The sequence below is a fragment of the Barbus barbus genome (assembly GCF_936440315.1).
Source record: "Barbus barbus genome assembly, chromosome: 11".
NCBI classification, from domain to species: Eukaryota; Metazoa; Chordata; class Actinopteri; order Cypriniformes; family Cyprinidae; genus Barbus; species Barbus barbus.
The window spans coordinates 24,549,065-24,576,628 of NC_136739.1; the positions used below are offsets into that span (position 1 = coordinate 24,549,065).

The 27,564-nt window shown below is 38.5% G+C and overlaps 4 protein-coding genes across 7 annotated transcripts; 3 read left to right on the forward strand and 1 right to left on the reverse strand.

Annotated features, from left to right (window-relative positions):
• Positions 1-822: 822 nt before the first annotated feature.
• Positions 823-8,279, forward strand: plcd4b (phospholipase C, delta 4b). Its single transcript, XM_079428448.1, has 16 exons — positions 823-1,016; positions 1,949-1,990; positions 2,132-2,290; positions 2,503-2,731; positions 3,039-3,168; positions 3,254-3,485; positions 3,978-4,179; positions 4,630-4,774; positions 4,977-5,126; positions 5,631-5,774; positions 5,877-6,030; positions 6,247-6,363; positions 6,530-6,708; positions 6,807-6,939; positions 7,158-7,307; positions 7,580-8,279. The coding sequence occupies exons 2-16, from the start codon at positions 1,969-1,971 to the stop codon at positions 7,666-7,668; spliced, it is 2,235 nt and encodes a 744-aa protein (XP_079284574.1). The 5' UTR covers positions 823-1,016; positions 1,949-1,968; the 3' UTR covers positions 7,669-8,279.
• On the reverse strand, positions 8,279-15,718 carry LOC306876962 (zinc finger protein 142-like). 4 transcript variants are annotated; one of them, XM_079428447.1, is made up of 9 exons: positions 15,680-15,718; positions 14,686-14,737; positions 14,202-14,324; positions 13,685-13,819; positions 12,776-13,603; positions 11,987-12,164; positions 9,127-11,902; positions 8,915-9,020; positions 8,279-8,834 (listed from the first exon to the last, which is right to left on the reverse strand). In XM_079428447.1, exons 3-9 carry the CDS (start codon positions 14,272-14,274, stop codon positions 8,380-8,382), a joined length of 4,551 nt encoding a protein of 1,516 aa, XP_079284573.1. In that variant the 5' UTR covers positions 14,275-14,324; positions 14,686-14,737; positions 15,680-15,718; the 3' UTR covers positions 8,279-8,379. The 4 variants fall into 4 exon arrangements, with proteins under 4 accessions (XP_079284573.1, XP_079284571.1, XP_079284570.1 ...); XM_079428445.1 differs by lacking the exon at positions 15,680-15,718 and adding an exon at positions 15,088-15,176 and having other exon boundaries at positions 14,202-14,340; XM_079428444.1 differs by lacking the exon at positions 15,680-15,718 and adding an exon at positions 14,845-14,892.
• LOC306876964 (mitochondrial chaperone BCS1-like) lies at positions 14,913-18,695 on the forward strand. The gene is made up of 7 exons (XM_079428449.1): positions 14,913-15,757; positions 15,885-16,024; positions 16,154-16,348; positions 16,516-16,579; positions 17,339-17,511; positions 17,640-17,757; positions 18,125-18,695. The coding sequence occupies exons 1-7, from the start codon at positions 15,438-15,440 to the stop codon at positions 18,375-18,377; spliced, it is 1,263 nt and encodes a 420-aa protein (XP_079284575.1). The 5' UTR covers positions 14,913-15,437; the 3' UTR covers positions 18,378-18,695.
• A 649-nt stretch (positions 18,696-19,344) lies between these two features.
• LOC306877313 (sterol 26-hydroxylase, mitochondrial-like) lies at positions 19,345-27,365 on the forward strand. The gene is made up of 9 exons (XM_079429014.1): positions 19,345-19,599; positions 19,904-20,094; positions 20,304-20,503; positions 22,307-22,504; positions 22,589-22,752; positions 22,838-23,004; positions 26,466-26,547; positions 26,638-26,838; positions 26,930-27,365. Exons 1-9 carry the CDS (start codon positions 19,360-19,362, stop codon positions 27,062-27,064), a joined length of 1,578 nt encoding a protein of 525 aa, XP_079285140.1. The 5' UTR covers positions 19,345-19,359; the 3' UTR covers positions 27,065-27,365.
• Positions 27,366-27,564: the final 199 nt, after the last annotated feature.

The window sequence follows — 27,564 nt, forward strand, 5'->3', positions numbered from 1 at the left end:
GCCGCTGTGTTCACACTACACAACTATCTGGGGTAGTATTCAGTCCCCGCTGTGTTCACACTACACAACTATCTGGGGTAGTATTCAGTCCCCGCTGTGTTCACACTACACGACTATCTGGGGTAGCATTCAGTCGCCGCTGTGTTCACACTACACAACTATCTGGTAGTATCGAGTCTTTGATCATTCACACTGCACGATTTGTCGGCGATTTATCAAAACCTGTCGGCGAATGAAAAATCGGGCTAAAATCATGCAGTGTAAACTTGGTGTTTTTAAACCAGAATGTTTTACAGCAACTTAAGTAGCCTATAAGTTTTGACAGAATTTCCATGCTTTGCTTGTATTTGTATCTTTCCTCATTTGTAAGTCACTTCTGCCAAATGAATTTATGTAAATATAAATGTAAATGCATGTTGTGCTTTGTAAAGACTTCACCATATATCCTGCTGATTTTGTATGCTTGGCTGTCTAAATGGGTTTATAATTCAAGTATGGACTGACATTCTAGAAATAAACTGTCAAGGGAGTGCCCCTGAAGGCTGTGCATGTTGTGCATAATTCTGTCTATTTATAATTCTATAATTTACGTATTTATTATGTACACAATTGTCTTTTGTGTAATGTTATATGTAGACTTATATTGTATATGGTGTAAAATTGTTTAAAATTCATGAATTGTTTATAACGTAGATTGTTTCAAATTTTTCTGTATTTAATGTAGAATTATTTTTTATGAAAATGATTTTTGCTGTATTTTTTGCAGGAGCAAAAAAACAGACTATTGCACCTAATGAGACAGGGGGGAAAAAAAGGAAAAGTGGGAGTGTCTAGGAAGGAATGAGGCAGAGGAAGGAAAGGAGGCTGGCTATGCATCGCAGTGGAAGGAGCCCGGACTGCGGTTCTGTTTTCACAGCCCTTCGCACGCATCAGTCAAAGACACAGCAGAGCCCATCCTCCCCGAGAAGCTCTTTCAGCTCCACCAGATGTCAGTTCATCAGAAGTCCTTTAATCCGGTGAGTTCCCTTTATCCTCTTTTTCTGTGTCACTCCTCAATATTTGCTTTAGCTGTCTGCAGCCCTCTCCAGTCTCTATTTGCTGTGTGTTTACAACATTACTTCGTCAGCATTTACTGTTATTAGGGGCTCATATTAGAGCATAATATGGTTTTCATTTGCACTAAGACACTGTAAATACTACAATATTTTAGGATTGTGTAAAAGCACATTTAGAAAAAATAAACTTTTTTTTTTTTTTGGCTAATGGCCTCATTTAGGGTTCAAATCAAAGTGAAGTCTGGTAATGCTATACAATATCCATTTATTTAATATTAAATAATGGCAGGAAAAAGCAAAATTAGATTCTACTTTATCCACTTGGGATATAACGGAACATAATGATGATGCCAGCAGAGGATCGTGTGGATCGCAGAGACATATTTAGCCATGACTCATGACTTGCCTGACTGCACCGCTTTACTTCTGCCTGAATGTACATGTTTTTCCTTTGGGGAAATTAACTAGAAAGTTGTCTCCCCATTGTAAAATAGGCTAAAATGGTTATGCAATCAGCCTATTTCTAGATTTTATTTAGAATGTCTGTGATTTCTCTGATAAAAAATATTATGAGCTCTTGTTTCATCATAGTGCATAAGGAGTGTCATGTAAATTCTCAATACGAATACATTTTACTAATCTTACTACAAAATTAATCTGACTTCTCTAGCATGTACAACTCAGACAACCTCTAGTTGTCAATAACTTAATACAATAGTACCAATTCACTATCATCCAAAACTTCCCTTCCCAAAGTATGGTGACGGCGTCCTGCCAAGAAGCTACTATCACTACCTCAAACCACATATGAGCACCAGGTCTTTAGCATCTATAGACTGAAATGAGATTTTTTGATGAGATGGTGATACATTAATGTTAATTTCTGTCTGCAGAAAAGGTGAACTAATAGAAAATGGAATCACCTCAAACATGCTGTAAGTCATCCTATGTGTGTTTGTGTGTGTGTGTGTCTGTGTGTGTGTGTGTGTGTGTGTGTGTGTGTGTGTGTGTTTAAAATAAGCTTGGTGTTTCTGAATACTGCTAAAGGGCCAAGGCCATTTCTTGTTCTCTGGCAGGTGAACAGGGTCATCAAAAACTTGAAGCCATGAAGGCAGGCATGTTTCTGCGCAAAGTGAAGTCTCGTATGTGGAAGCGTCAGCGGCACTACAAACTTCAGGAGGACTGCAAGACTATCGCGTATAAATCCAGCTGGGCAATAAACTCTTATTCTACCTGTAAGTTACGCTCTTATTGAGTTGATGTTTTGGTTTAAATGCTTCAGTAACCATGTTACAGTAGTTCAGATCTAGTTATAAAAATGTGTATAATTGATCGAAGATGGGCAAAAAATAGAAAGCGTGAAGAAATTAATAACGAAGCTTGCCTTTTCAAGTACGTTTTTTGAAAACAAAAACAAAAGCTTATATTGTCTTTGCATTTTTTTCAGTCTCCATCAGTGATGTGGAGGCTGTTCGTGAGGGACATCAGTCCGAGGCGCTCCTCAGTGTGGCAGATGAGTTTCCCGCTGATCGCTGTTTCACTCTGGTGTTTCGTGGCCGTACAGGAAACCTGAACCTGGTGGCCGATTCAGCAAAGGAAGCTCAGGCCTGGATTCAGGGCATCAGAGCCCTCATGGAGAACATGGAGAACATGGATGAGAGCACCAAACTTGACCAGTATCCTTGTTAAAAAAATCTTCTTTTCTGCTGCTTTTAAAGTAGCTTTTCAGATCTACATGTTAAAATATTAAGAAAAAGTTAAATGGATGGATGGACAGAAGGATGGATGGATGGACAGACGGATGGATGGATGGATGGATAGACAGACAGACAGACAGACAGACAGACAGATAGATAGATAGATAGATAGATAGATAGATAGATAGATAGATAGATAGATAGATAGATAGATAGATAGATATGGTTAATGAAGTCCGGATGTTCACTATCAACTTAAATTATCAACCTAAACCATTCCGCTCAGATGGATCTCAGACTGGTTTTTGAAAGCAGATCTAAACAAGGATGGCAGAATTAATTTTAAGGAGGCAAAAAAATTACTGAAAATGATGAACGTGGACATGAATGAAGAACATGCATGCTGTCTTTTTATGGTAATTTTGAGTGGCTTATGTGATTTTGGATCCTAAATTTTCACCATGTTGTACCTCATTGTCATTTGTTGACGCTTTCTCACAGATGGCAGATAAGTCTGAGTCAGGAACCCTGGAGGATCAGGAGTTTGTGGAGTTTTATAAAATGCTTACTGAGAGAACAGATGTGCTGGATTTATTCCAGGATTATTCCAGTGATGGACAGAGTCTATCCCAGTGTGATCTGGAGGAGTTCCTGAGAGAGGAGCAGCTAGAGGGGGAGAGCAGTTATGAACATGCCCTTCAGCTGATCGATCGCTATGAGCCTTCAGATACAGGTAATGATCCTCCATCAACAACTATACTACACTCTTCATTTATCATTTTTGTCATATATGTATGATTATATAATTAATATATAATTAATTCTGATCAATTTTACTTATACATTTTAATGTGGTAGGCACAATGAAATATTTAGCTGAACTTTAGCTTCTTAACTTTTGCTTTGCTTGGAGTTAACTTAATATAGTGTTTATATAGCTTAATTCATAATTTTTTTTAAATGATATTTTCTTTCAAAAATAACCTTTTTTAGACTGCAGTAAATGGTAGACCCTTTAGGGATCATATACTTCCTGTTGAAGACACTTGCTTTAGATATAAGAGTTGAGGGTTAAAAATTTAATTGAAAAATTATTTTATTTTGCTGTTTGGATGTTCTTTTAATAATGGAGTAGTTGAGCACTTAACAGTGAAGTGGTCCTTTACTCATGAGTAATGATTGAAGATTGAACCGATAAGATGTTTCATTTTGTCTTATGGTACAGCCAGAATGAATCACACAATGTCAGTCGATGGGTTCCTAATGTACCTGACGTCTCCTGAGGGATCCATCTTCAATCCAGAGCGGCAGGACCTTTTTCAGGACATGAGCCAACCTCTCGCCCACTATTACATCTCCTCATCACACAACACTTATCTGATGGAGGACCAGCTAAAAGGACCAAGCAGCGTTGAGGCCTACATCCAGTGAGTTCTGCCTGTTTATGGTAATACAGTCATGTGTGTGCTTGATTTCACAGATCTTTAATGATATATTTTGCAGAAAAGGATTGTATGAGCATGTAGGTGGTAATATCTCTCATACGTGTAATAATAATATTTCTGTTCAATAATAGAAATGAAAACTGCCTTGCTCTGAGATGCCCAAATAGAGCATTAGGTCCAACTATGTTACATAATAATTATTTTTGTAACACTTTAAAATAATGAAAAACAAATTTAAATAACAAAAAAATACATTAGAAACGAAGACTGAATATTTAATTTGTTCTCTCCTCTTGTGGTATGGAACGGCATGCCAAATCAAAGGTCATCACAGCCAGGTTTGGGCATCTCTGGCCTAGTTGAATGTATTTCGCTTTGTTCTTTGTATTCATGACTGTGGTTGTTTATTTGTGCTGGGTTGAAACTCTGAAGGGCACTGAAACGAGGTTGCAGGTGTGTAGAGGTGGACTGCTGGAATGGACCGAATGGGGAGCCGGTAGTTTATCATGGACACACACTGACATCTAAGATTCTCCTCAAAGACGTGATTACTACTATTGCAAATTATGCATTCAAGGTGATTTCAAAAATTTTAATTTCAAAAATCAATATTAATATGAATATCTATTAATCATTGTTTACTTTGTTTTTTGCATTGTTGATATTAATGCCTATTGATGTTATATATTATTGTCATTGATGTTAATATTAATTATTTGCACAGATACATAATAATCTATTTCCAGATGTATTAATCTTACCATCTTTCCTACTTTTAGGCATCTGAGTATCCATTCATTGTGTCCATTGAAAACCACTGCACCATAGAGCAACAGGAAGTCATGGCTCGATATTTCAAAGACATTTTGGGTGATATGCTACTAACAAACACAGTAGATGGAGTCTCCAGCGAACTGCCATCCCCAGAGGTGAGCTATTCAGTGCCTTATAGACAGTGGTGCACTTAACTTATCTGCTCTTAATGACTTCTTTTTGAAAAACATGGATGACTACCATGGATCTTAAAATATTCTATTGTCTTATAGTCATGATACGTTCATTCACTATTAATGGTCACATATGAACACATGAAGTTCATATCACTTATTATAGGATATTGATTTTTTTCATATCTGTTAATACTGTGGGATCCAAAAGCCTGAGACCAAATTGAGTTTGGTATTTTCACATTTAAATCTCGAAATAAAACGAATGTTGGTACAATGCAAATTTGGCAACTTCTCACTTTGATTGTAATGCAGATAATATAATTTTTATTGAATTTTTTTTGTTTTGTTATTTTTATAAATTAGAAAAATGCAAAATAGAAACATTTTCACTTCAAACCTAAGTGTCTATATATTTTATTTGATATATAATAATATATTATTAAGAATGTCAAGCAGGTCTATTTGTTGCATAATTTCTTTCAGGCACTTAAGAGGAAAATCCTGTTAAAAGGGAAGAAGATCGACAATGAGTCAGAGAACCCCACAGGTGAAGTCAGCGATGAGGACGAGGCAGCAGAAATGAATAAGGACAGTCCAGTAACGGAGAGTCCGCCAACAAATGGCAAGGTACAAGTGGAAATATGGAGAGAAACTGAGGAAAAGGTCTCTCAGTGCTTTCCACCCCTTTGTTCAACATTGTTTTTGATTGTTTGCTTTTGCCCCATGTAGAAATCGAAGCAAAATCTGTGCAAGGAGCTCTCTGACATAATGTTCTGTAAGAGTGTACATTTCCACAGCTTTGAGCATTCCCGCACCTCTGCTAAGCCTTATGAGATGTCATCGTTCTCTGAGTCTAAAGCCCGTAAATATTCAAAGGAAGCAGGTTAGAAATTCTTTTAAAAAGGATAGTTTGGACCTCATATTATTCCACCTGTATGCTGTAATTTTTTCGGTGGAACACAAAATGATTATTTAAGCAGCTTTTTGCTTTTTCCTTTCTATATAAAATATATAAAAAAAATGATTGAAATAGAAATGATACCATTGTGTAAGAAAAATTACATTTTTGTATTAGGAATTCTAATTTTTTGTCTCTCAGGTTCAGAATTTGTGCTGCATAACATCAGGCAGCTGACAAGAGTGTATCCAAGTGGAATGAGGACGGATTCATCAAATTACAGTCCAGTAGACATGTGGAACATGGGATGCCAGATTGGTTAGTATGGTAGATATTGTATTACACACCATTATGTCAGTACTACAAAGAGGACGAATGTGAGCATGGCAGACATAAAACCTCTCTATGTAAAGAGGAACATGGATACAACTAATGTGTTGTAAAGTGGCCAGTGTATTTACTTAAATGTATTTCTGATTCATAGTGGCATTAAACTTCCAGACAGCAGGGATGGAAATGGATCTTAATGATGGGTTGTTTACTCAGAATGGCTGCAGTGGCTACATCCTAAAACCTGAGATCCTTCGCAAAAAAGAGAGACTCTTTGATCCTGAAAATCCTGAGGAACGTGATGATTACCACCCTCTACAGTTTTATGTTAAGGTATTGTGTTAGTAAGGTACAATATTTGTGTTCCCTGTGCAAGTTTATTTTGAGATCTTGTTGATTTATTGATTCTTTCTGTTTTCATCTCTTTTTAGGTTATCAGTGGACAACAGCTCCCTAAAGTAAAGCAAAAAGAATGGTCCATTGTAGACCCCCTGGTAAGGGTGGAAGTTTATGGCGTTCCTTTGGATCAAGCCAAACAGGAGACCAAATACATTGACAACAATGGTGAGGAAATGAAAATTAAATTGGCTGAAGTGTTGCCAAATGACTGCAAGAGTGACAAATAGATGGTATTGTGCATAATACAGTATGTGTTTGTAACTTTAATAATGTGGAAACACATGACCTGTTAAGATGACAAGTTTCCCTAATTTACAAACCATAGGAATACTATTTATGTCCTGATGCTTGCGGTGATTTTTGTACTTTTTTCATCTGGACAGGGTTCAACCCATACTGGAATGAGTCCTTACAGTTCACAATCCACACCCCTGAGCTGGCACTGGTGCGTTTTGTAGTTGAAGACTATGATAAAGCATCAAGGAATGACTTCATGGGGCAATACACTATACCTTTTACCTGTATTCAACCAGGTAGGCCTATAATAATATATAAGTAAAAAAACTGGGTCTTATTCAATAACCATGCAAACACAGCCTGTTTCCACACAGAAATCCTCATTCATCAATAAGCGTGCACTTTCTCTATTTTTTAAATTTAAGTTCAAATTTATAACCAGTTGAAACATATTACATTACTAGTATTGTTATTAGTGAATGAGACCCAGTGTCTTTAGGTCTATTCTCTAAAATCACTGAAAATTAATTTGGCTTTCTTGCAAATAACAAAAAGCTTCTTTTTACAGGATATCGTCATGTGCATCTTTTATCCAAAGACGGAACGAGTATCCATCCATCCTCCATCTATGTTCATATCAAAATCGTAGAGCTGTAATTCTAGGTGTTCACAATGTTCACAATTCTAATTTTATTTACAGTACTTTAGTATTTCTCAGACAAATCTGTAGTTTGCTGTAAAAAGGTCAAGAAAACATTTTATCTTGTGCTTTGCTTAAAAGAACTTGAACAAATGCTGGCAATCACTTGAACAAACCAAAACATTATTTAATCACTAATTCTTGCATTAGAACAAAGAAGTATAGCAACTAGCATTATTTTGTAAAGAGTACCTCTATAGTAGTTGCATGGTGTTAGTAGTGCCTTGTTGTCAAAATAGAACTCCAAGTATATGGTGCAGAATTTTATTTTGTTGTTGTTTATCTATGCAATACTAAGTGTACTGTTAACCCAAAAAATCAAGTGCATTTTTTTTGTTTGTTTGAAGGTTATACAGTCAGGGCAGAATATGCATCCTTAAGGTTGTACATTATCTGAATTAATGTAATGGAGCACGGTTAAGTGCCTTTTATAAATAACCCAAAAGCAAGTGTTCGAAGTAAATGACTATATTCCCATTATGTATGTACTCACCTAGGTAAATATTGTTTTTATCTTTGGAAAATGCCATTAAAGGAATAAACAGGAATAACAGGAATAAATATTTTGTAAAAATGTTTATTCAGTGTGGTTTGAATGAGGGTTATGTTTATATGTAATACTTACATAAGATGAAGAAATGTCAATTGATTTGCATACAGAAACACAGCTACATGTCCCCCCCATTTTCTTGTCTTTCTTCCTCTTCCCTAATCAAGGTCTTTTGTGTACCCATACTAGAAGCCTCTTGGTCTTTACCCACACCATCTTGGACAGGCAAGTCTGGGTGATGTCTCTGAAGATGCTTCACAACCTGAAATTTCTGTTTGGCTCGATATGTACAGTGGAGGCAATAAAATGGCAGCTGATTGGTATGGGACAAGTAATGATGGCGGAGACCCGCAGGCCAGCGGAATGCCCTTTGGCATATAGAGCACACATAAGGTCGCTCCTCGCTATGCTTTCTCTGGTGTGTTTTGAGGAGGAAGCGCGTCTTGAAAGCCTTTCCGCATTTTTCGCATATAAAGGAACGCTCGTCTCTGTGGCGTGTCTCCCGGTGGATTCGCAGGGCGTCGGCACGGTTGGTGCGGTACTCACATTCCTCACATGCGTACGGTTTAGCGCCTGTTGGAAAGAAGGATAAACATCAAGGTGTGCAGGAACTTTAAATTTAGCGTAAAACTATATAGCACATACATACCTACCTGTATGTTTTGTCATGTGATACTTCAGCTGGTTGACCCATTTGCATTTGTAGCCACATTCTGGGCAGAGATACTTGCGTTCCTCCATGTGAATCCTCATATGATACTAAAACAAAGAGAGATAAATTAAATTGGAAGCACCAGCAGAACTGGACATCAAAAACCAAATACCCAAACCTTCAATCGATTTCTTGGATAATAGCTCTTCGTACCTTCAGTCTTGAAGGATCAGCACATGCATAACTGCACTTCTCACACTGGTAAGGTTTCTCTCCCGTATGGATTCGGATGTGCCAAGTGATCTTCTGTTTGTTCCTGGTGGAAAACTCACATTCAGTGCACTTAAAGAGGCAGGTTCCTCCATGTGACCGCACATGTTGGTCAAACACCACTTGGTGGGTGCAAGAGAAACCACAGACATCACACTTCAGAGTTTTCTCTTCTGCTGGTCCATCTTCATGCTCATCTAACATGTGCTGGACCAGCAGGAGTCTTTTATGGGTGCTGAAGGAACAAACAAAGCATTGATGGCTGATGGATATCTTGATTTGTTTTTCTGTACCATTTTGAGGATCTTTTGTCTTGGTTTCTGAATGTTCATGTTGCATATGCGCTTTGAGAGCAGCTTGGCAACTGCAGGTGAAGCTACACTGGGTGCAAGACAAGCTGTTTGCATCTGGATGTGCTCGGTTGGAGTGCTGCCTCAGGGCAACTTCGGAGCTGAAACATGCACTGCATTGGCTGCAATGGTAGCTGAGATCACCAGTGTGGCAGCTCAAGTTGTGGCGGTTGATGTCGTTGAGGTTATAAGCTCTGTAATCACAAAGTGAACAGAAGTGTGTTGCCTGTTTGTCATGAATGCGTTGATGGTGCAATCGTAGTCTGGACGTGGTGCCGAAAGTTTGGCCACAGACTTCACAGCTATGCCTCCCAACACCTGTGTGCATGGACTCATGGGCCTCCAAGCGGTACCGACGGATTGTGCTAAATGAACAGATGCGGCATTGGTGAGGACGGACTCCCTCATGCTTCAAAGCAACATGCTGTGTCAGGCAACGCTCTTGCTTGCAGGTGAAGGAGCAAAGATTGCACTGTAGGTTTCCAGATATTTTACCTCTAGTAACCTTCTTGTCTTTCTTGTGACCTAGGATATGATGGTTGAGAGATTTTTCCGATTTGGCAACAAATGAACACTGTGGACACTGTATTTCACCTGGTTTTATACAGCCCTTTATCTGATGACTTGTTAGAGCTCTTTTTTGGTGGCAGAGAAAAGGACAGTTAGGACATGAGAATCGAGGTTTGGGGTCTTGAGGTCTCTCTTCTTCTCCTGAATCTCTTTCGGAGTCATTTGCCCCATCGTCCTCCTGATCATGGTCGGAGTCACTAGGATTATCCTCTTGCTCAAACTGCTCTCCTGTTTCAGCCAGATGTACCTTATGGGTGCTTCCGCTGCATGTTGCACAATGGCGATCTATTGTGACTTTCCTAACAGATGAGAAAGGACATTTTCTGCAAGTATACCTACCATCATCTTCAGTATACCCAGAGATCTCATCATTTACCAACTCCTCCTCTTCTGCTAGCTTGTTTCTACTCTTGACAGTTGCCTGCCCTCCTTTAGTTGTGCTTGTCAGTGAATCAGTCTCATTTACTACAGCAGTTATGATAGGAGACAGTGAGCCTTCAGGTTCAGCTGAACCTTGTACTCTCGAATTTGTAGAATCAGTGACAGCAACAAGTTCAGGATGCATTGTGAGGGATCCTGATTTAAGAGATGTACTTTGTTCCTGTATAGAGACATCACTCCCTGAACTACCTACACAACTCCCTGATGTACCAACAGTGCTAGCAAAATTAAACTTCTTTCTGTGCCTCTGCAGTAACCGGCACTTCCGGAGGTGGGTTTTCAAAGAACGTTGCTGTTTAAACTGCATGCCGCAGTCCTGGCAGTGTAGTCCTGCCTTCATGACCTGGCAGGATGACTTGCAGTGCCGGATTAATGCAGCCTGTTTTTTGGTCACATAGAAGCAGCGGCTACACTGATACATATTGCCCCGTGTCTGGACGACAAGGATCTGCACCTTGCCCTCTAGTACAAGGGCTTCAGCCTGGTCTTTATCCTGTTTTCTCATGACTTGCAAACGAGTCTCAGAAGCTGAGGCCTCTACACATTTCTCCTGATGGAGACCCTCCTTGCTCCTTTCAGTTTCTGTCACCGGTGGCAGGTCTTCAGAGTCACTTTGATCTTCACGGTAAGCTGCATTGTCATCATCATCATCAGCTGATGGTTGCGGGAAGTTCTGATGTACTGTATGCAATGTGTGAGATTCAAAATCAAATGCTGTGTCATGTATATTTACTGTCTCAGCAAGTACCATTTGTGTGCTACTCTGACTGGTTTGGGAAGCAAAAAGTGGGGAGCCACACTGTTCTTCATCAGTTGGATTACTTGCCTCTTCTCTCGCAGACTCCATAGTCCTATTAGACTCCTTTGTATTAACCGTTCCTTCCCTACATTCTGAATTTGAAGTCTGAAGTACTGTGGTTTTGGAGAAAAAGTTGCGCGTCAAATCCGCAGAGCTTTGCTCTTTTTCTTTCTCTGCATATTTCTCAAGCCATCCCACATCTCCAGGCACATATCCATGGGATTTCTTTTTGTGCAGGAAGAGGCTGGTGTTGCTAAATGTGGTGTAGCGGCAGAGTGCGCAGCAGAAAACGCGTGTCCGGGTGTGCCTGCAGTTCTCGTGGCTATGCAGGGCTTGCCGGTACTTTGTTGTGTAAGGGCAAAACTTGCACTGGTAAACAGGAGGTTGTGGATCTGCATTTGTGGAGTGCTTGAGCTGCATATGGCTGCGCAGTTCAGTCTTTCTCTTGCAGGAGTATGCACACACCTCACAGATCAAGGATTTTTCCTGGTGACGGAGTTTATGGCTGTTTAGCTGGTCGATGCGATGGCAACGATATGGACACTGATTACATTTGTACCTGAGAGAGAAGAGAGGCAGGTAAGTAAATGGAAATATTTCTGTTTATTAACATATTTATTTCAATTTCAGTCAAGGTGCATACCTTAGATCTCCTGCGTGTTTACGCATGTGGACACTAAGGTAGTGTTTCCATTTTGTAACATATCCACATTCTGAGCACATGTGCTGTTTGTCATTAGAGTGCGTCAGCATGTGCTTTGAAAGGTATGTCTCATCACGACATCTGAAGTCACATAGTGTACATTTGTGGGGCTTTTCACCTGTAAATACAAATGTTATCCATCTATCAATGGTCAATGAGTAATTCTGCAGGAATAGTTACCGTAATTGAATGTTATTTCTTATGACTTATGTTGTTTAAGGCCCTATATAATTTTCTTTCCTCTGTGAAATGCAAACAAAGATGTCCAACCTGCTCTTTTCCAAAGAATAAAAACAGATGGTGATTTATACATAATGACAAATAACAAAAGTAATCAAAAAAGTAGTTCCAGTAGATTTATTCCTATACAGTATTTCAAGTTTGCTACAGCTAAACTATAGCTTTGTGCAAACGCTATGAAATTTGAGAGTTACAGCAGAGGGGAAGGTACAGTACCTAAATTTAATTTGGTTCCTCACACAAAGCTATTGTATTATTTCACAATATTTGGAATATACCACACATGTTGTATGGACTACTTTTGTTGTTTTTGTGAAGATTTTAAGAGATGTATAAAACCAATCTTAATCCAATTTAGATTTTTTTTTTCATGAAATAATACAGAGCTGAAATAACAAGACTGAAAAAATGATGACCGAACGTTAATTTTTGAGTGAATTATACCTATAAACACTTATAAGAACTAAGTAGAACAACTGAATATCGTACCAGTATGCATCAGCATGTGTCTCTTCAGGACTCTTTTGTGAGCTGTTACAAAGCTGCACTGCGAGCAGTGGTGTGTTTTCTCACTGGCATGAAAGTGACCAACATGTTGATCAAACTCTACAGGGTTGAGGGTTGAGAAAGGGCAGAAGCTACAGTTCAGTTCTTGGTTCCCTGGATGTCCTTGTCTTTTGTGCTGCTGAAAAAGGCTCTTATTGGAGCATGAGAAGTCGCAATGGGGGCAGTGATAAGCCTGATGTGTGCAGAAATGTTTCTCCATGTCTTCTAGGCTCCCGAAGAAGGCGCCGCAGGCATGATGACGGCACTCTACGGCCTCAACTTGGTGAGCATCTAACACATGCTTTTGAAGCTGCTTCTTTTCTGTACACTGAAATGAGCAGCCTTTATGGAAGCAAAGCAAAGGCTGTCCATTTTGTGTCTTATTGTGAGACTTCATATGGCTCTTTAATGCTTGACTCTGACCGAAAGTCTTGTGGCAAGTTGGGCACTTAAACAGCTCTCCATTGGGAGCATCATCTTCTTGATGCCCATGCACGCCGGTAAGATGTCGTCGCAGAGAGTTACGTTCCACTGCTCCATACTCGCATAGATGACAGCAGTGCAGTTTCTGTCCCGTCTCTCTTAGCATGTGGATGCGTAGCTTACTCTTGCTGGTAAAGTAGTGTTTGCAGGTTGGACATTGCAGACTGGGGTCGGGAAAGTGAATGCGCCTGTGTTCTATCAAATGGGAGCGTGTCTTGAAGCAGCGTCTGCATTCAGAACAGATGTGGGTGTGAAACATGTGTTCGGTGCCCTCTGCAACATGTCCCACTAAACAGAAAGATGCCATAAATCAGACATGGGATTACAATTATTTTATTTACAACATCTCTTAACATCCATGATATTTACCTTTAGATAAAGGCTTTTCTTGGCTAATGGTAGTACATTTTTTCCCCTTTTTTGTGGATGCTTTAAATTTTTTGGTTACACTTTTCTTGCTTCTAGGCTGCACAGCCATATCCGTCCCCTTCGACTGAGACAAAGCTGTAACAGAAAGAAAATAATACACTTTTTATTATCTGTAAGCTGTCAAAGCTCAAAAACAAGATAAATTCATGCAATATATAAGTGGGATAATATTGTCAGCTTATCACAAAATAAACTCTTTCAAAGAACACCCTGTCTTGGTTTATTTTGCAGTAAATAATGACTGATTGTACATTATATTTATATACAAATAAACAAACATGAAGCATTAATCTGAGTTGTAATTATTTAAGGAGGAGGCACAGATATGAGAGATATGAATCTAGCAACTGACCAACTGAAATCAAATATTCCAGAGACCCATGCATGCCAAAGGACTATGTCTTACTGAAATATATAATTAATTAAACATGGTTTTATAAGTATTGTTGTATTTTACCTTCTGGGCTATCTGCTACATTATTTTCCACATGCTTGAGCTCTGCATCACATCCAGGCTCTTGTTGGTTCATGCTTGGGTCAAACTTGACAGGACATCAGTCAATGAGGGATAAAATCAACTCTAGAGAGGGGTAAAACTATTACAGCATCAGGACCATTAAATGTTTCCGTCTCCCAGGGCAACGCGACTGTTCTGCATCACCAGTGACGACAAAATATGACTTCTGGCAACAGCTGATTTATCAGTGTTTTGTCTGTTAACGTAAAGAAATTAATCCAGTGCGTTAAATGTTATGTGAACATGTTTTTATTAAACAAATTTTGGTTCGTGTTTCATTTGCTCTGATAAACAAATAAACAACACATCCTCAAAGAACAGCAAATGTGTTCAATTAATATAGTCATCATCAAGAGACGAATAAACGTGATAAAGCATTAATACTATACAAATTATTTATGAATGAAATTATATAAGAAATTACCTTCACTTGTGTGGATGGAAACAATGCAAGCGGCGTCATTTCTATAATTTTTCTGTTCAAAGAGGAAAATAAATTCTGACATTATAATTTAGTATACATAGCGGAGAATAGTCCATTTTAAAATACACAAAATCTACAGACAGTTGTTTATAAGAATACCTAAAAGTGTCATAACGCGACTGCGTCGTAAACAGTCATAACGGAACTATTAATGTGAAACACAACTCACACGGAACTATTGTCCTGAACAACGGAAACTACACAGAGGTCGCCATGTGATTTGCTCATTTTAGTGAATCGGTTCTTTTAAACAGTTCGTCTGAAAGAACTAAATAAAGCGAATTTAATGCAGGATTGATTCGTGAATTGGTTCAACCGAGTCATTTAAAAGATTCGACTCACCCAAAAGAACGATTTGTTCAATCATCAATGAGAGACAACGCTGGGTTAATCTAGAAAGGCGTCTTGCATCTAATTCGCGTATTTCGCGTTTATTTTAAGCAAACAGAAAGAATGTTGTTTGTAAAATGCGGTGTGATATTTCCTCTGCCGTAGAGTTTTTAAATCTGCATTTATTTAAATAAAAGGAGACCCGATCAGTGACAGCTTGCCATAATGTTTTATCAGTCTCAAGGCTCTCATCAAAATTAAAATTAAAATGATTTCACTTCCTCTGCTGTGAATGTAGACTGCATATTGCAAATGAAGGGGCTTTTCCTGACTGAATAAGAGATCCTGAAGACACCGTCATCATGACCCTGTCAGATTTTATTGGAGCCCTAAAGGACAACCCTTACTTTGGGGCAGGATTTGGACTAGTTGGTATTGGCACAGCACTTGCAGTTGCCAGAAAAGGGGCACAGGTCGGTATGATCTTCTTCAGAAGAAATTACATGATCACGTTGGAGGTCCCAAGCAGAGACAAAAGTTATCACTGGCTCTTAAACTGGATCACTAAACATGCCAAACACACACAGCATCTGAGTGTAGAGACCTCATACATGCAGCATGAGAGCGGACGAGTCCATACGCAGTTTGACTTCCATCCAAGTCCAGGCAACCACATCATTTGGTACGATCAGAATACATTGTGATATTACTTTGGGCAGTTCAATGTGCTGCTGATTTGACTTTCTCTCAGAGATCAATCTAGCACATAGTTATATAGATTGTCTCTGACTGAGGCTTTGTGTTTTCAGGTATGGCAGGAAGTGGATCAGAGTGGAGAGGACCAGAGAAAAGCAGATGGTGGACTTGCACACTGGAACACCCTGGGAGTCCGTCACCTTCACTGCTCTGGGCAGAGACCGGCAAATATTCTTCAACATACTTCACGAAGGTATGAGCATCTAGATTCATTTTTCCCTCATTCGGCAGTGTTGTGTCAGCACCTGCTGTGAATTTCCCATCTGCTGAATTTTTCAAAAATATGTCGCAGTCTTTTATGATTGATTCTGTGTCCGTGCAGCACGTGAACTTGCTTTAAAGCAGGAAGAGGGCCGAACTGTGATGTACACTGCACTTGGAGCAGAGTGGAGGCCGTTTGGGTTTCCAAGGCGAAGGCGACCTCTGTCTTCAGTAGTGCTGGAGAATGGTGTAGCGGAGAGGATTGTGGATGATGTAAAGGAGTTCACTGGCAATCCTACGTGGTACACTGACAGAGGTGGAAAAAGCATTTTTCATACTTGCACATATTAGGAAAAAAAAATGCCTGCACACCTCTAATGTGAAATTTTAAATCTAATAAATAAAAGTGTTGCTTTTTTTTGTTTGTTTTATGTTTTGATTAATTGTTTATTCCAATTTTGTTGATGAATATGTTTCAATCAGGCATTCCATACAGGAGGGGATATCTGCTGTATGGACCCCCAGGCTGTGGAAAGAGCAGCTTCATGTAAGCACAGTTGCTTTGTTTAGAGGAGATGTTACTATGAATAATAGTGTCTGATAAAGTATACAGAGTGTAGATTGGTGCAGACAGACAAAGTTACAACAATATGAATATAAATATCAGAGGACCGAATTATATTCTTATATTCTATTTCAAATAAATGCTATTCTTTTGAACTTTCTATTCATCAAAGGATCCTTTCCACAAAAAAAAAAAAATCTAAATTAAGCAGCACAACTGTTTTCAACATTGATCGTAATAATAAATGTTTCTTGAGCACCAAATCGTCATATTAGAATGATTTCTAAAGGGTCATGTGATACTGAAGGCTGGAGTAATGATGCTGAAAATCAGCTTTGAAATCCATCACAGAAATAACTTCCATTTTAAAGCATATTACAATAGGAAACATTTAAATTGTAATAATATTTCACCATATTGCTATTAGTACTGTTTTTATTTTGGAGCAAATAAATGCAGCCTTGGTGAGCATAAGAGACTTCTTTAAAATATTACAAATCTTAGAGACCCCAAAGTTATGAATAGTACTACATATACCTATAATATTATGTTTATATGTATGTATTTATTGATTCTAATGATCTGTTATTAGACAAAATGCAATAGTATATGTTGCTAATTTTATACTGCCATGCAAGAACCTTTTTTTTTTTAAATGGTATAATATGACTTCAAGGAAGCAGTCAGTTAAATGTACAATTTGGAATCCCAAGTACCATTACCATTCTGGTGGTGTTTCAGAACTGCGCTAGCAGGCAAGCTGGGTTACAGCATCTGTCTGATGAGTCTCAGTGACCGCAGCCTGTCTGATGATCGCCTCAACCACCTGCTGAGTGTCGCTCCACAGCAAAGCATCATCCTGCTAGAGGATGTGGATGCAGCCTTCGTCAGCCGGGAGATGCTGCCCACAGAGAGTATGTCTCACTGACTGTTGTGCTTCTGAATTCTCGCTGTTTGGAATATAATGTAATTACAACATGTGATTAATTATGATAATAGATTGGTCTCTAGCCATGATATTAACAGCCATATGTTCTCACAGATCCACTGGCCTATCAGGGCATGGGAAGGCTCACTTTCAGTGGACTTCTGAATGCTCTGGATGGAGTGGCATCTTCAGAGGCCCGAATTGTGTTTATGACAACTAATTTCATTGAGAGGTAAAGCTCAATACTGCAGCTTGTTCAATGTGCATTACTTTTTTCTTTTGATGTATGTTGGAATATAAAATCCTTGTCGTCTTGCTCTTTTGCCTCTATTAACACAACGAAGATTAGTGGTAATAAACTTTTGTTTTACAGTGCAAGATAGCGATAAGCAGATTTTAGCAGACAATTGAATATTTATCGAAATGCGTATTATATTTAATATATAAAATAAATATATATATTTAATACATAAAATACATATATTTTATATATTTAAGTAAGTACCCAATAGTCATGAACACCTGTGTTTTCCTTGTTATAACATGGTATTGTTTTCTTTTCTCCCCTTTCTCTTTTTTTTCTCCTCCGTGTGCTGAAGACTTGATCCGGCTCTTGTCCGACCTGGCCGTGTTGATCTGAAGCAGTATGTGGGCTACTGCTCTCACTGGCAGCTGACTCAGATGTTCCGGAGGTTTTACCCTCAGGAGTCTGCAGCTGAAGCTGAGCGGTTCGCCGAGCAAGCACTGACAGCACACACAGACCTCAGCGCTGCTCAGGTGCAAGGACACTTCATGCTCTACAAGACAGACCCAGCTGGCTCCATCAAAAACATTGCAGAGATGAAGGAGTGAAGCCTATACAGACAATACAGACCTTTGTATGATGCTGACTGAGCAACAGGCGAGTCATAAAAAGAATTAATGAAATTTGAACCTGGATGAAGGCTTTTCACACACTGGTGTAATAAAAGCACAACAATTGTGTATTTCTTTTGTTGTTACTGTTATTGGTTAAAGCAACAATAGATGCACTATTTATTATGCACTAATTGTCTTTCTCATTGTTTACAGTCATGTTTCATTTGCAGAAATGACCAGTATATTACGGTTCTCCTGAGATTTGCTTTGTGTATATTGAATCATATCCAGTAAAAGTGGGAAATAACATTTACCTTTTGTTGTTGTTCATAACATCAATATTGTATACATTATCATCTAACCTTTTTAGGTTATTGAAAGAAAAAAATGTACTAAACAGCAAATTTCTTTCAAGGAAAACCGCCATTGTAAACACAGGTATGTGACGCTGAGACGGTTCAAAACCTTTTGTTTGCACTATGCCCTGTAGGAATTGGAGGAAAGGTGAAATTTAAAGGGATAGTTCACCTAAAATGAAAATTGCCATTGTTTCTCCAGCTTTAATGTAATTCCAAACCTGCCTGACCTTTTTTCTTTGGTGTAACACATAAGGAGAAATTTAGCTATAAATATGTTCACACTATTATTTTCCAAAACAGTATGAGGACAGGGATAGCCGTGGTTAACATTCACTTTCATTGAAAAAGAGCAGCTTTTTTGTTCCACAGAGGAAAGACAAAGGTTTGGAATGACGTGAGGGTGAGTAAAGGATGTCATTTTTAAAGTGGAGACAATTTTCCAGTTCATGGCAATAATCTTACAGTATCATTATGTGTTTGATAATGATGTTTCACCTTTAAAAACAAATCCACACATAGTATGAAATTACAGCAGATAGTAAAGGGTTAACACCTCCCTCTCCCTCCCATGTGAAACAGTATCGGTGTTTTGCCTCACTCTTCTCCCTGCTTCCATAATGGCTGTTCGTCTTGCAGTGAGCTCTGCAGAAAGAAGGATCGGATTCAGTTTTCTGAGGCCCATTACAGTGGCCACAGACGTCAGGAGAGGGACAGTGGGTAATGCTGCTGCTTCTGTCACTGTCCAGGACAGTCACGGGAAGCTCAAGACTGTGGCTGACCTCCCAGAGATCAAAACCTTTAGGATGCTGTACAGACTGATCTTTAAACGGTACATGAATCGTATGCATGAGCTGCAGGTACAGAGAGATACCACAGTTCTAATTGGTTTATCGTGTGACTGTAAATGATTTATGTCTCCCTTTATGTATTGAGACTGTCACTGTTTTTACCTTTAAGCACACTGCATAGCAAGGAAACAACTGTCTTGTATAATTGAACACTTTTAAGTAATTCAGTGTATTAGTTGTGATCTCAGTCTGATGTTTATTTGTTGCTCTGAAACAATTTAGAGATGCAATGCAATTTATCTCAAAATCAGCCAGATATTTCTTCACTAGCACATCATCTTTGTTCTTCACAACTTGTTTTTCATCTCTACAGTTGTATGAAAAACAGGTGTATGGCCCTTTGTACAAAGTGAATGCAGGAAACTTCCAAGCCATCTCAGTAAACAGTGTGGACTTAGTGGAGGAACTGCTTAGAAAAGATGAGAAGTTTCCTTCCAGAGGAGACATGACTTTGTGGACGGAGTACCGTGACATGAAAGGCATCGGCTACGGCCCTTTCACAGAGTAAAAACATTTGACACAATTGTTCTGTATCTGTAACATAGGTTTGTTTTGTAAAACATACATTATGCAAGACTATGTCTAGAGATTTGATAAGGCTAAAGTGCATTTGGCTTGTGTAGATGTGTGATGTTATGTAAACTTATGAACTCTTACAAGTTGTGCTGTTTATTATTGTTGCCCTTTTGAAAAGATAATATATTCTTCAACAGAGAAGGAGAGAAATGGTACAAACTGCGGACAGTGCTGAACAAACGCATGCTGCATCCAAAGGACTCTGTTCAGTATGGAGATGTGGTCAATGCAGTGGTCACAGACTTCATCAAACGCATTTACTATCTGCGGGAGATGAGCCCCACTGGTGATCGGGTCTCTAACTTGACCAATGAGCTTTATCGCTTTTCCCTTGAAGGTATCTCCTTTCCATAAGCGCTTGACATTAGATCAAATCAGACAACAGATCATACAACTTTCTTACAGATTCACAAAGGTGTAACTGATTTGTCACAATGCCCTAAATAGATGCATGTTGCCATGTTCCCATGAGGATAATTAGAAGCCAACCTGACACTACTATATGAATTAATTGCTTATAAAAAACATGTATCACTGTTTGTATCAACATTTATAAATATAAAGTTCAAGGTATAGCATCTATTTGGAGTAGAATGTTACGAATCTTGTGACATTAGAAATGTCGGTCACAATTTGTTTTAAGGTCCAGTTCTCGCGATTAACATACCATTAAATACGACTTTTGCTTCAATAAACTCCTAATTTGCTGATTATTAATAGTTATTTAGGTAGCTGTTAAGTTTTGATATTAGGTAGGATTAGAGATGCAGAATATGGTCATGCAGAATATGTGCTTTATAAGTACTGATAAATAGCCAATATGTTAATAATAGGCCTGCTAATAAGCAACTACTTAATAGTGAGAATTGGTCCCTATACTAAAGTGTTACCTAAATGTCTGTAGTCTCACTTTTGATCAATTTAATGCATCCTTGCTGAATGGAAGTATTAATTTGTTTGGTAACACTTTATTTTAAGCTGTCCATAATACAGAGTAATTACTTAGTTAAGTACTTAGTAGTAGCTGTTGTATTAACATGAAACAATATGTTCTTACCATGTAACTAAGTTATGGAACAGCCTGTACTTACAGTTTGTAATTATGTACCTGTAATAGGCAGATACTGTTACACATACAGGGTCTGTTACACAGCTACTTCTGTAACCAAAAGATTGTTACATATGTGTTGCAGACTTTATACAACGTAATTATAAATAAAAGGGCACAGACATAAGCTACTTAAAATAAAGTATCAAGATTGTACTCGTGTACTTCATGTGTATCTATACTGTACATTTTATCCAGCTGCACTTTAGTTTGATTTAACCCACGAGGACACAGCTTAAATACATGTAATACCTTAATAATTACACTAATGTAATTAGTGAAGTATGTCACTTCACTTAAAATTAAAGAATATTACACAGGCATTAGCTACTTAAAATAAAGTGTAGCTGTAAAATAAAGTGTAAACATGTAGCTGTGTAACAGACTCTGTATGTGTAACAGTATCTGCCTATTACAGGTACATAATTACAAACTGTAAGTACAGGCTGTTCCATAACTTAGTTACATGGTAAGTACATTTTGTTTCATGTAAGTACAACAGCTACTGCTAAGTACTTAACTAAGTAATTACTCTGTATTATAACATCTTAAAATAAAGTGTTACCATTTGTTTCAACAAAATCTTTCTGACCACAAATATTCATAATACAGCTTGTCCTTGTGGGGATTGTTGTTTTTACTAAACATTTGACTACATATTAAAATATTATGGGCATATTATGGAGTTTTTGTTTTTAAACATAATAAAATATTTTATAGGATTGAAAGTTTTATTATTGAGTTATTTCATTGAAAACATTCACCAGGTGGCATCCTTATTCTATATTATCCCAGAAATAATGTTGAAATAATGCATCAAAAACAGTGATCAGCCATACAACAAAAATCATAGATTTCACTATGTCTAAAATCATGACTATCCATCCATTTTATGAAACAAATGATTGTTTTTATATTATTATTACATTTAATGTGCATGCCAATTTATCACATGTGCCAACCTATTTTTAACTAATTTTCCATTTACCCACAAAAATTGGGAAGTTATTTACTGATCTTTTTCTCATTCAGGGATCTCATCCATTCTGTTTGAGACACGCATTGGCTGCCTGGAAAAAGAGATTCCAGCCGAGACACAAGATTTCATTAATTCTATTGCACAAATGTTCACCTACAGCATGCCTGTGGTGTTTCTTCCAAACTGGACTCGCAATTACTTGCCATTTTGGCAGTGGTACATTAATGGCTGGGAAGGCATATTCCAATTTGGTAAGCTTGTTGGTTCACACATCTGCTATAAGAGATACAGGCATGTTTTGCCATTTGATGATGTATTGTACTTATGGATTATAGCCAGAAAAATGATTGACATAAAGATGGAGGCCATTCAGAAGCGTGTGGATGCAAATCAGGAGGTTGCTGGGGAGTATCTCACCTACCTGCTTTCCAATGTCAAGATGAGCAGTAAAGACGTTTATGGAAGTATTTCTGAGCTGCTGTTGGCTGGAGTGGACACAGTAAGAGACATTTAATGTATCTTTGACTGTTTAAACAAAATATGTGTAAGTTTTTTAATTATATTTGTTTCTCTTCATGTTCTAGACCTCTAACACTATGTTGTGGGCGCTATATCTCCTCTCAAGAGATCCAGAAGCTCAAGAGGCTCTGTATCAGGATGTAACCAAAGTCTTAAAGGGTGACAGAATCCCAACAGCACAGGAAGTGAACGGCATGCCTTATCTCAAAGCTGTCTTCAAGGAAGCATTAAGGTTAATATAATAAATGTTGAAGTCGTCAAAATAACATTTGACACATACTATAAATTTGGCATATACTACACACTACTGGTGAAATGTTTGGAATAAGTAAAAAGTATTTTAAAAGAAGTCTAATGCTCACCAAGGCTGCATTTATTTAATTACTAATACAGTAAAAAACAATAATGTTGTGAAATATTACTCTAATTTAAAAATAACAGTGTTCTAGTTGAATATATTTTAAAATGTAATTTATTCCTTTAATAGCAAAGCTGAATTTCCAGCAGCCATTACTCAAGTCTTCAGTGTCACATGATCCTTCAAAAACCATAATAATATGCTGATTTGGTGCTCGAGAAACTTTATTTATTATTATTTTAAATATTAAAAACAGTTGTGCAGCGTAATATTTTTAATTTTTCGGGAATCTGAATTTGGGATGAGCAAGATAAAAAATAAGAAATTAATACTTTTATTCAAAATTGAGCTCAAGCGTCTCCTGATGTGAGGAGGCAATCGATGCTGGGGTCTTCCTCAAGGTCGAGGGGCAGGTCTATCTGGATAGGTCCTATGGAACTCTGCAATGAATGAGGTGTCGAGAATGTCTTCTGAATTGACCCAGGACCCCTTCTCCGGGCCATGCACTCCCAGTCCACAAGATACTGTAGAATTCTTCCCCGGTGTCTGGAGTCCAGGAGATGTTGCACCTCATGGGCCTCTTTGCTGTCCACAATGATGGGTGGGGAGCCTTGGTCACCGTCATCCTCCCCTGTCGGACCACCAGCAAGCTTGAGCAAAGACACATGGAAAGTGGGAGCGATGCAGTAAGTGGAAGGCAAGGCCAGGCATAATTTGTCTGCAACACTTCTTTGTTACCATTCATTGACTACGGGGAGATCTGTGGGTTCTCCTGAGGGAGGTTGGAAGCTGAACACACTTTGAGAAGGGATTAAGCCTTTTCAGGGTTTGCGGAGAGTGTTTTGGGCATATTCAGCCCAGAGTAGATAGTGGCTCCAGTTTAATTGATCAGTATTTCAGTATGTTCTGAGGAAACGTGTGAGTTCTTGATTCAGTTTGAACAATGACTGTGGATGATAACCAGAAGTGAGACTGACGTTAATGTTAAGTTGCTGAAAGCAAGCAGCCCATACCAGGGAGGTGAACTGAGGCCCTCTGTCGGAGACAATGTGCTGTAGTAAGCCATAGAATCTGAACATGTAGTTGCACAGATGTTCAGTGGTTTCGAAGGCGCAGGCAGCTTAAGTAAAGGAATGAGTTGACAGGCTTTTGAAAAGCAATCTTCTACAGTAAATAAGGTGTTGTGACCTTGGGAGATGGGATGATTGGTAAAGTCTATGGAAATGTGTGACCAGGGACATTGAGGAATGGGTTTTTGATATATTGCTTGTGGAACCATTGTGGAACCATTCTGGACATGGGTTATGGAGTCAGCCTGCATGGTAGGTCACCAGAAGCAGAGAGGAGAACAGAGGAAGAGGGGAACATAAGATTTGCCTGGAAAACAGTTCGGCGGAGGTGGATCTAAATTTGGAGCATTGGTTATCTTGGTCATAATGTCCCATTGTACAGGAGCAAGTATGAGTGTGGGGGGGTTATAGGTTCATCGTTCTGCAGTTGAGTGAGGATTCATGCTGTCGTGAGAGAGCGTCTGCTTTGGCGTTCTTGGAACCAGGAAGGTAAGTGATGGTGAAATAGAAATGTGTAAATAATAGGACCCATCTTGCCTGTCTTGGATTGAGTCTGTCTTGTGTCTTGGTGTGCAAATATTCCAGGTTTCGGTGATCAGTCAAGACTTGGAATTGATGTTTAGTCCCTTCACAAAGTTCACAAAGCCACACTTTGAATGCTGCCTTCATGGCCAGTAATTCATGGTTCCCAACATCATAACTATTCTGCATGGCTGAGTTTGTGAGAAAAGTAAGTGCAAGGGAAGAGCTTTGGAGGTATACCATGATACTGAGACAGAATGGCGCAGATGCTTTCAACAAAGAAAGGACAATCTAGATTGGGATGGTGATAAATGGGAACGGATGTGAATTGGGCTTTCAAGTCTTGGAAGGATTGTAGGGCTGCTGAGGACCAGGAGAGTCGATGATCCCCATCATTAGCATCGTAGTGCCCTACTGCTGGAGAATGTAAAGAATGAGGTGTAGCTCTCATTTAATGAAATACTGAAATAATGAAAGTGCTGCTGGAACCAAAGGTAGAGGGTAGGGAAATTTACAATGATCTTGTTATGGCCTGGATAGTTGATGCATGGACAGAGCCCTGCATTCCACTCAAGCTGGTGAAGTAGAAGGTCTGACTCAGGTTGGTTCAAAGGAAAAAATTCTACCTAGCACAGTCACTGGAGTAAAGTGGAGAACGTTGTGATGCTTTGATCTTGCTGAAGGCCTCTACTAGATCACAATACTTCTGTGGAAGGTTAGGAATAGCAGTGGGTTGCATGTGTGAACAGTAGCAACTTGGATGGTTCTGAGAGTGACTGGTTGCAGACAGCTGGAGAGACAATTGTCTGAAGACAATCCTTACCTCCTTCTGGGATTTCAAACACTTCACAAAAATTAGGGAAATGTGGGTCGTTCATTGTTCCACACTGCTGTAGCCCAATCCAAAGCTTTCCCAGTAAGCAGCAAGCCATGGTGGTGACTGTGCTTGATAGGGCAGGGTTAACTGCGGAGCTAACTGGTGGTGTTGACGGGACTGGCCCGGGTAAACGAAGATGTTGTAGCATGTTTACTAGCTCCTCTGTTAGCGATGTTAATTGATTGAGCTGCTGTTGTTGCTAATATGCTTGCTTGAGCAGAGACATCATTAGTCATCTGAAAAAGTGCCGCTGGATCCACAGATGGTAATGTCTTCTGTAACGAAGGGACAACAGAGTTGGAATCCATTTATGGCTTTATTAAAAGCAGCAGCAGAAATGCAAACAGGATAGGGGTTGTCAATCAGTTCCAGGTACTCATGGTAATCATGGGAAAAAAGTCCAGGACAAAAAGGTCAATACTCAGGTGAGGGAGTCCTCTGGTGGTGAGTGGGAGAAACCATGGAGGCTAAGTTCATGATGCAAAGAATCTTGAGAAAATATATTATGGTTTCCACAAAAATATTAAGCCGCAAAAACTTTTGATAATAAGACTCATTATTAGTTGACATTAACGGATAATAAATAAACACCAATTTAGCATATTAGAATGATGTCTGATGGATGGAGACTGGAGTGTTAAATGACTGCTAAAATTTCAACTTAAAAATAGATTTAAAAATATATTTTAATGTAATTTTTTATGTGTTTGTGTGTGTGTATATATTATATATATATATATATATATATATATATATATATATAGTTTATAGTTTTTTCAAAAACATAAAAAAAAATCATAATTATTCTAAACTTTTGGCTGGTAGTATATAATTGCGTATTATAATCTCTGTAATTTCATGTGCAGGATGTACCCTGTGGTGCCCATGAATTCTCGTCTTATTGCAGAAAATGATGTTGTCATTGGTGGACACTTTTTCCCAAAAAAGGTAAACTGTCTCTGTGTTGTTAGAATGAAAAAAAGGGCTGCCAGTTCAGAAATTGGAGTCACTAAATCAGCTGTTTTTTTTTTTAAATAGACAACATTCACTCTGTGCCACTATGCAATCAGCCATGATGAGAAAGTCTTCCCAGAGCCACAAAAGTTCAAACCTGATCGCTGGCTCAGAGATGGCAGAACAAGACCCAACCCATTTGGGTCAATCCCATTTGGCTTTGGAGTCAGAGGCTGTGTTGGCCGTCGCATTGCTGAACTAGAGATGCATCTGGCTTTGGCAAGGGTAAGAAAGACAGACAATTATTTTTGAATTTGTGCCAGACAGTTATATTACATTATGAATTGTGGTTTTTAATTGTATCTTTTCATTTCAGCTAATCAAGTTGTTTGAAATCCGACCAGACCCAACTGTAGGTGAGGTTAGGGCACTTAATCGCACAGTGCTTGTGCCAGACAGACAGGTGAACCTCCACTTTGTGGAGAGACAGAAGACATCTTCTGAACCATAGCTAAAGAATACCACCATTTCAGCAAGATATAAGCTCCCTGTGTAAATACAGTATATGAAAATTATCAGCTAGTGTGAATCATGTGAATATGTCAACTACTTTACCTCTGTCTGGATATATTTCTATTGTGCTTTGGGATATGCAGTATAAAGGACCCTGCATTACACTGTGAAAAATATTTTTCCCTCTCAGTTTTGTATATCTCTTGCCATTAAATTGTTGTTGTGAATTGTATTTCATTATGCTGATATATTAATGTATTATATGAACTTAAAAATCAATTAAACTTTTGAATGAATCCAGAGTCTCTGTTTTTGTTATTGTTCAGTATTATCGGAAGGGGAATTGTAAATATTTATAATTTATCACTACAACAGATAAATATTGGAATGCAACTGACAGAAATTAAATAAATGAAAATATGCAGCAAATTAAATGACTAATTTATCGCATTTGACAAATACGCACACATACATTGGTTTCCATGTTTTATGGGGACA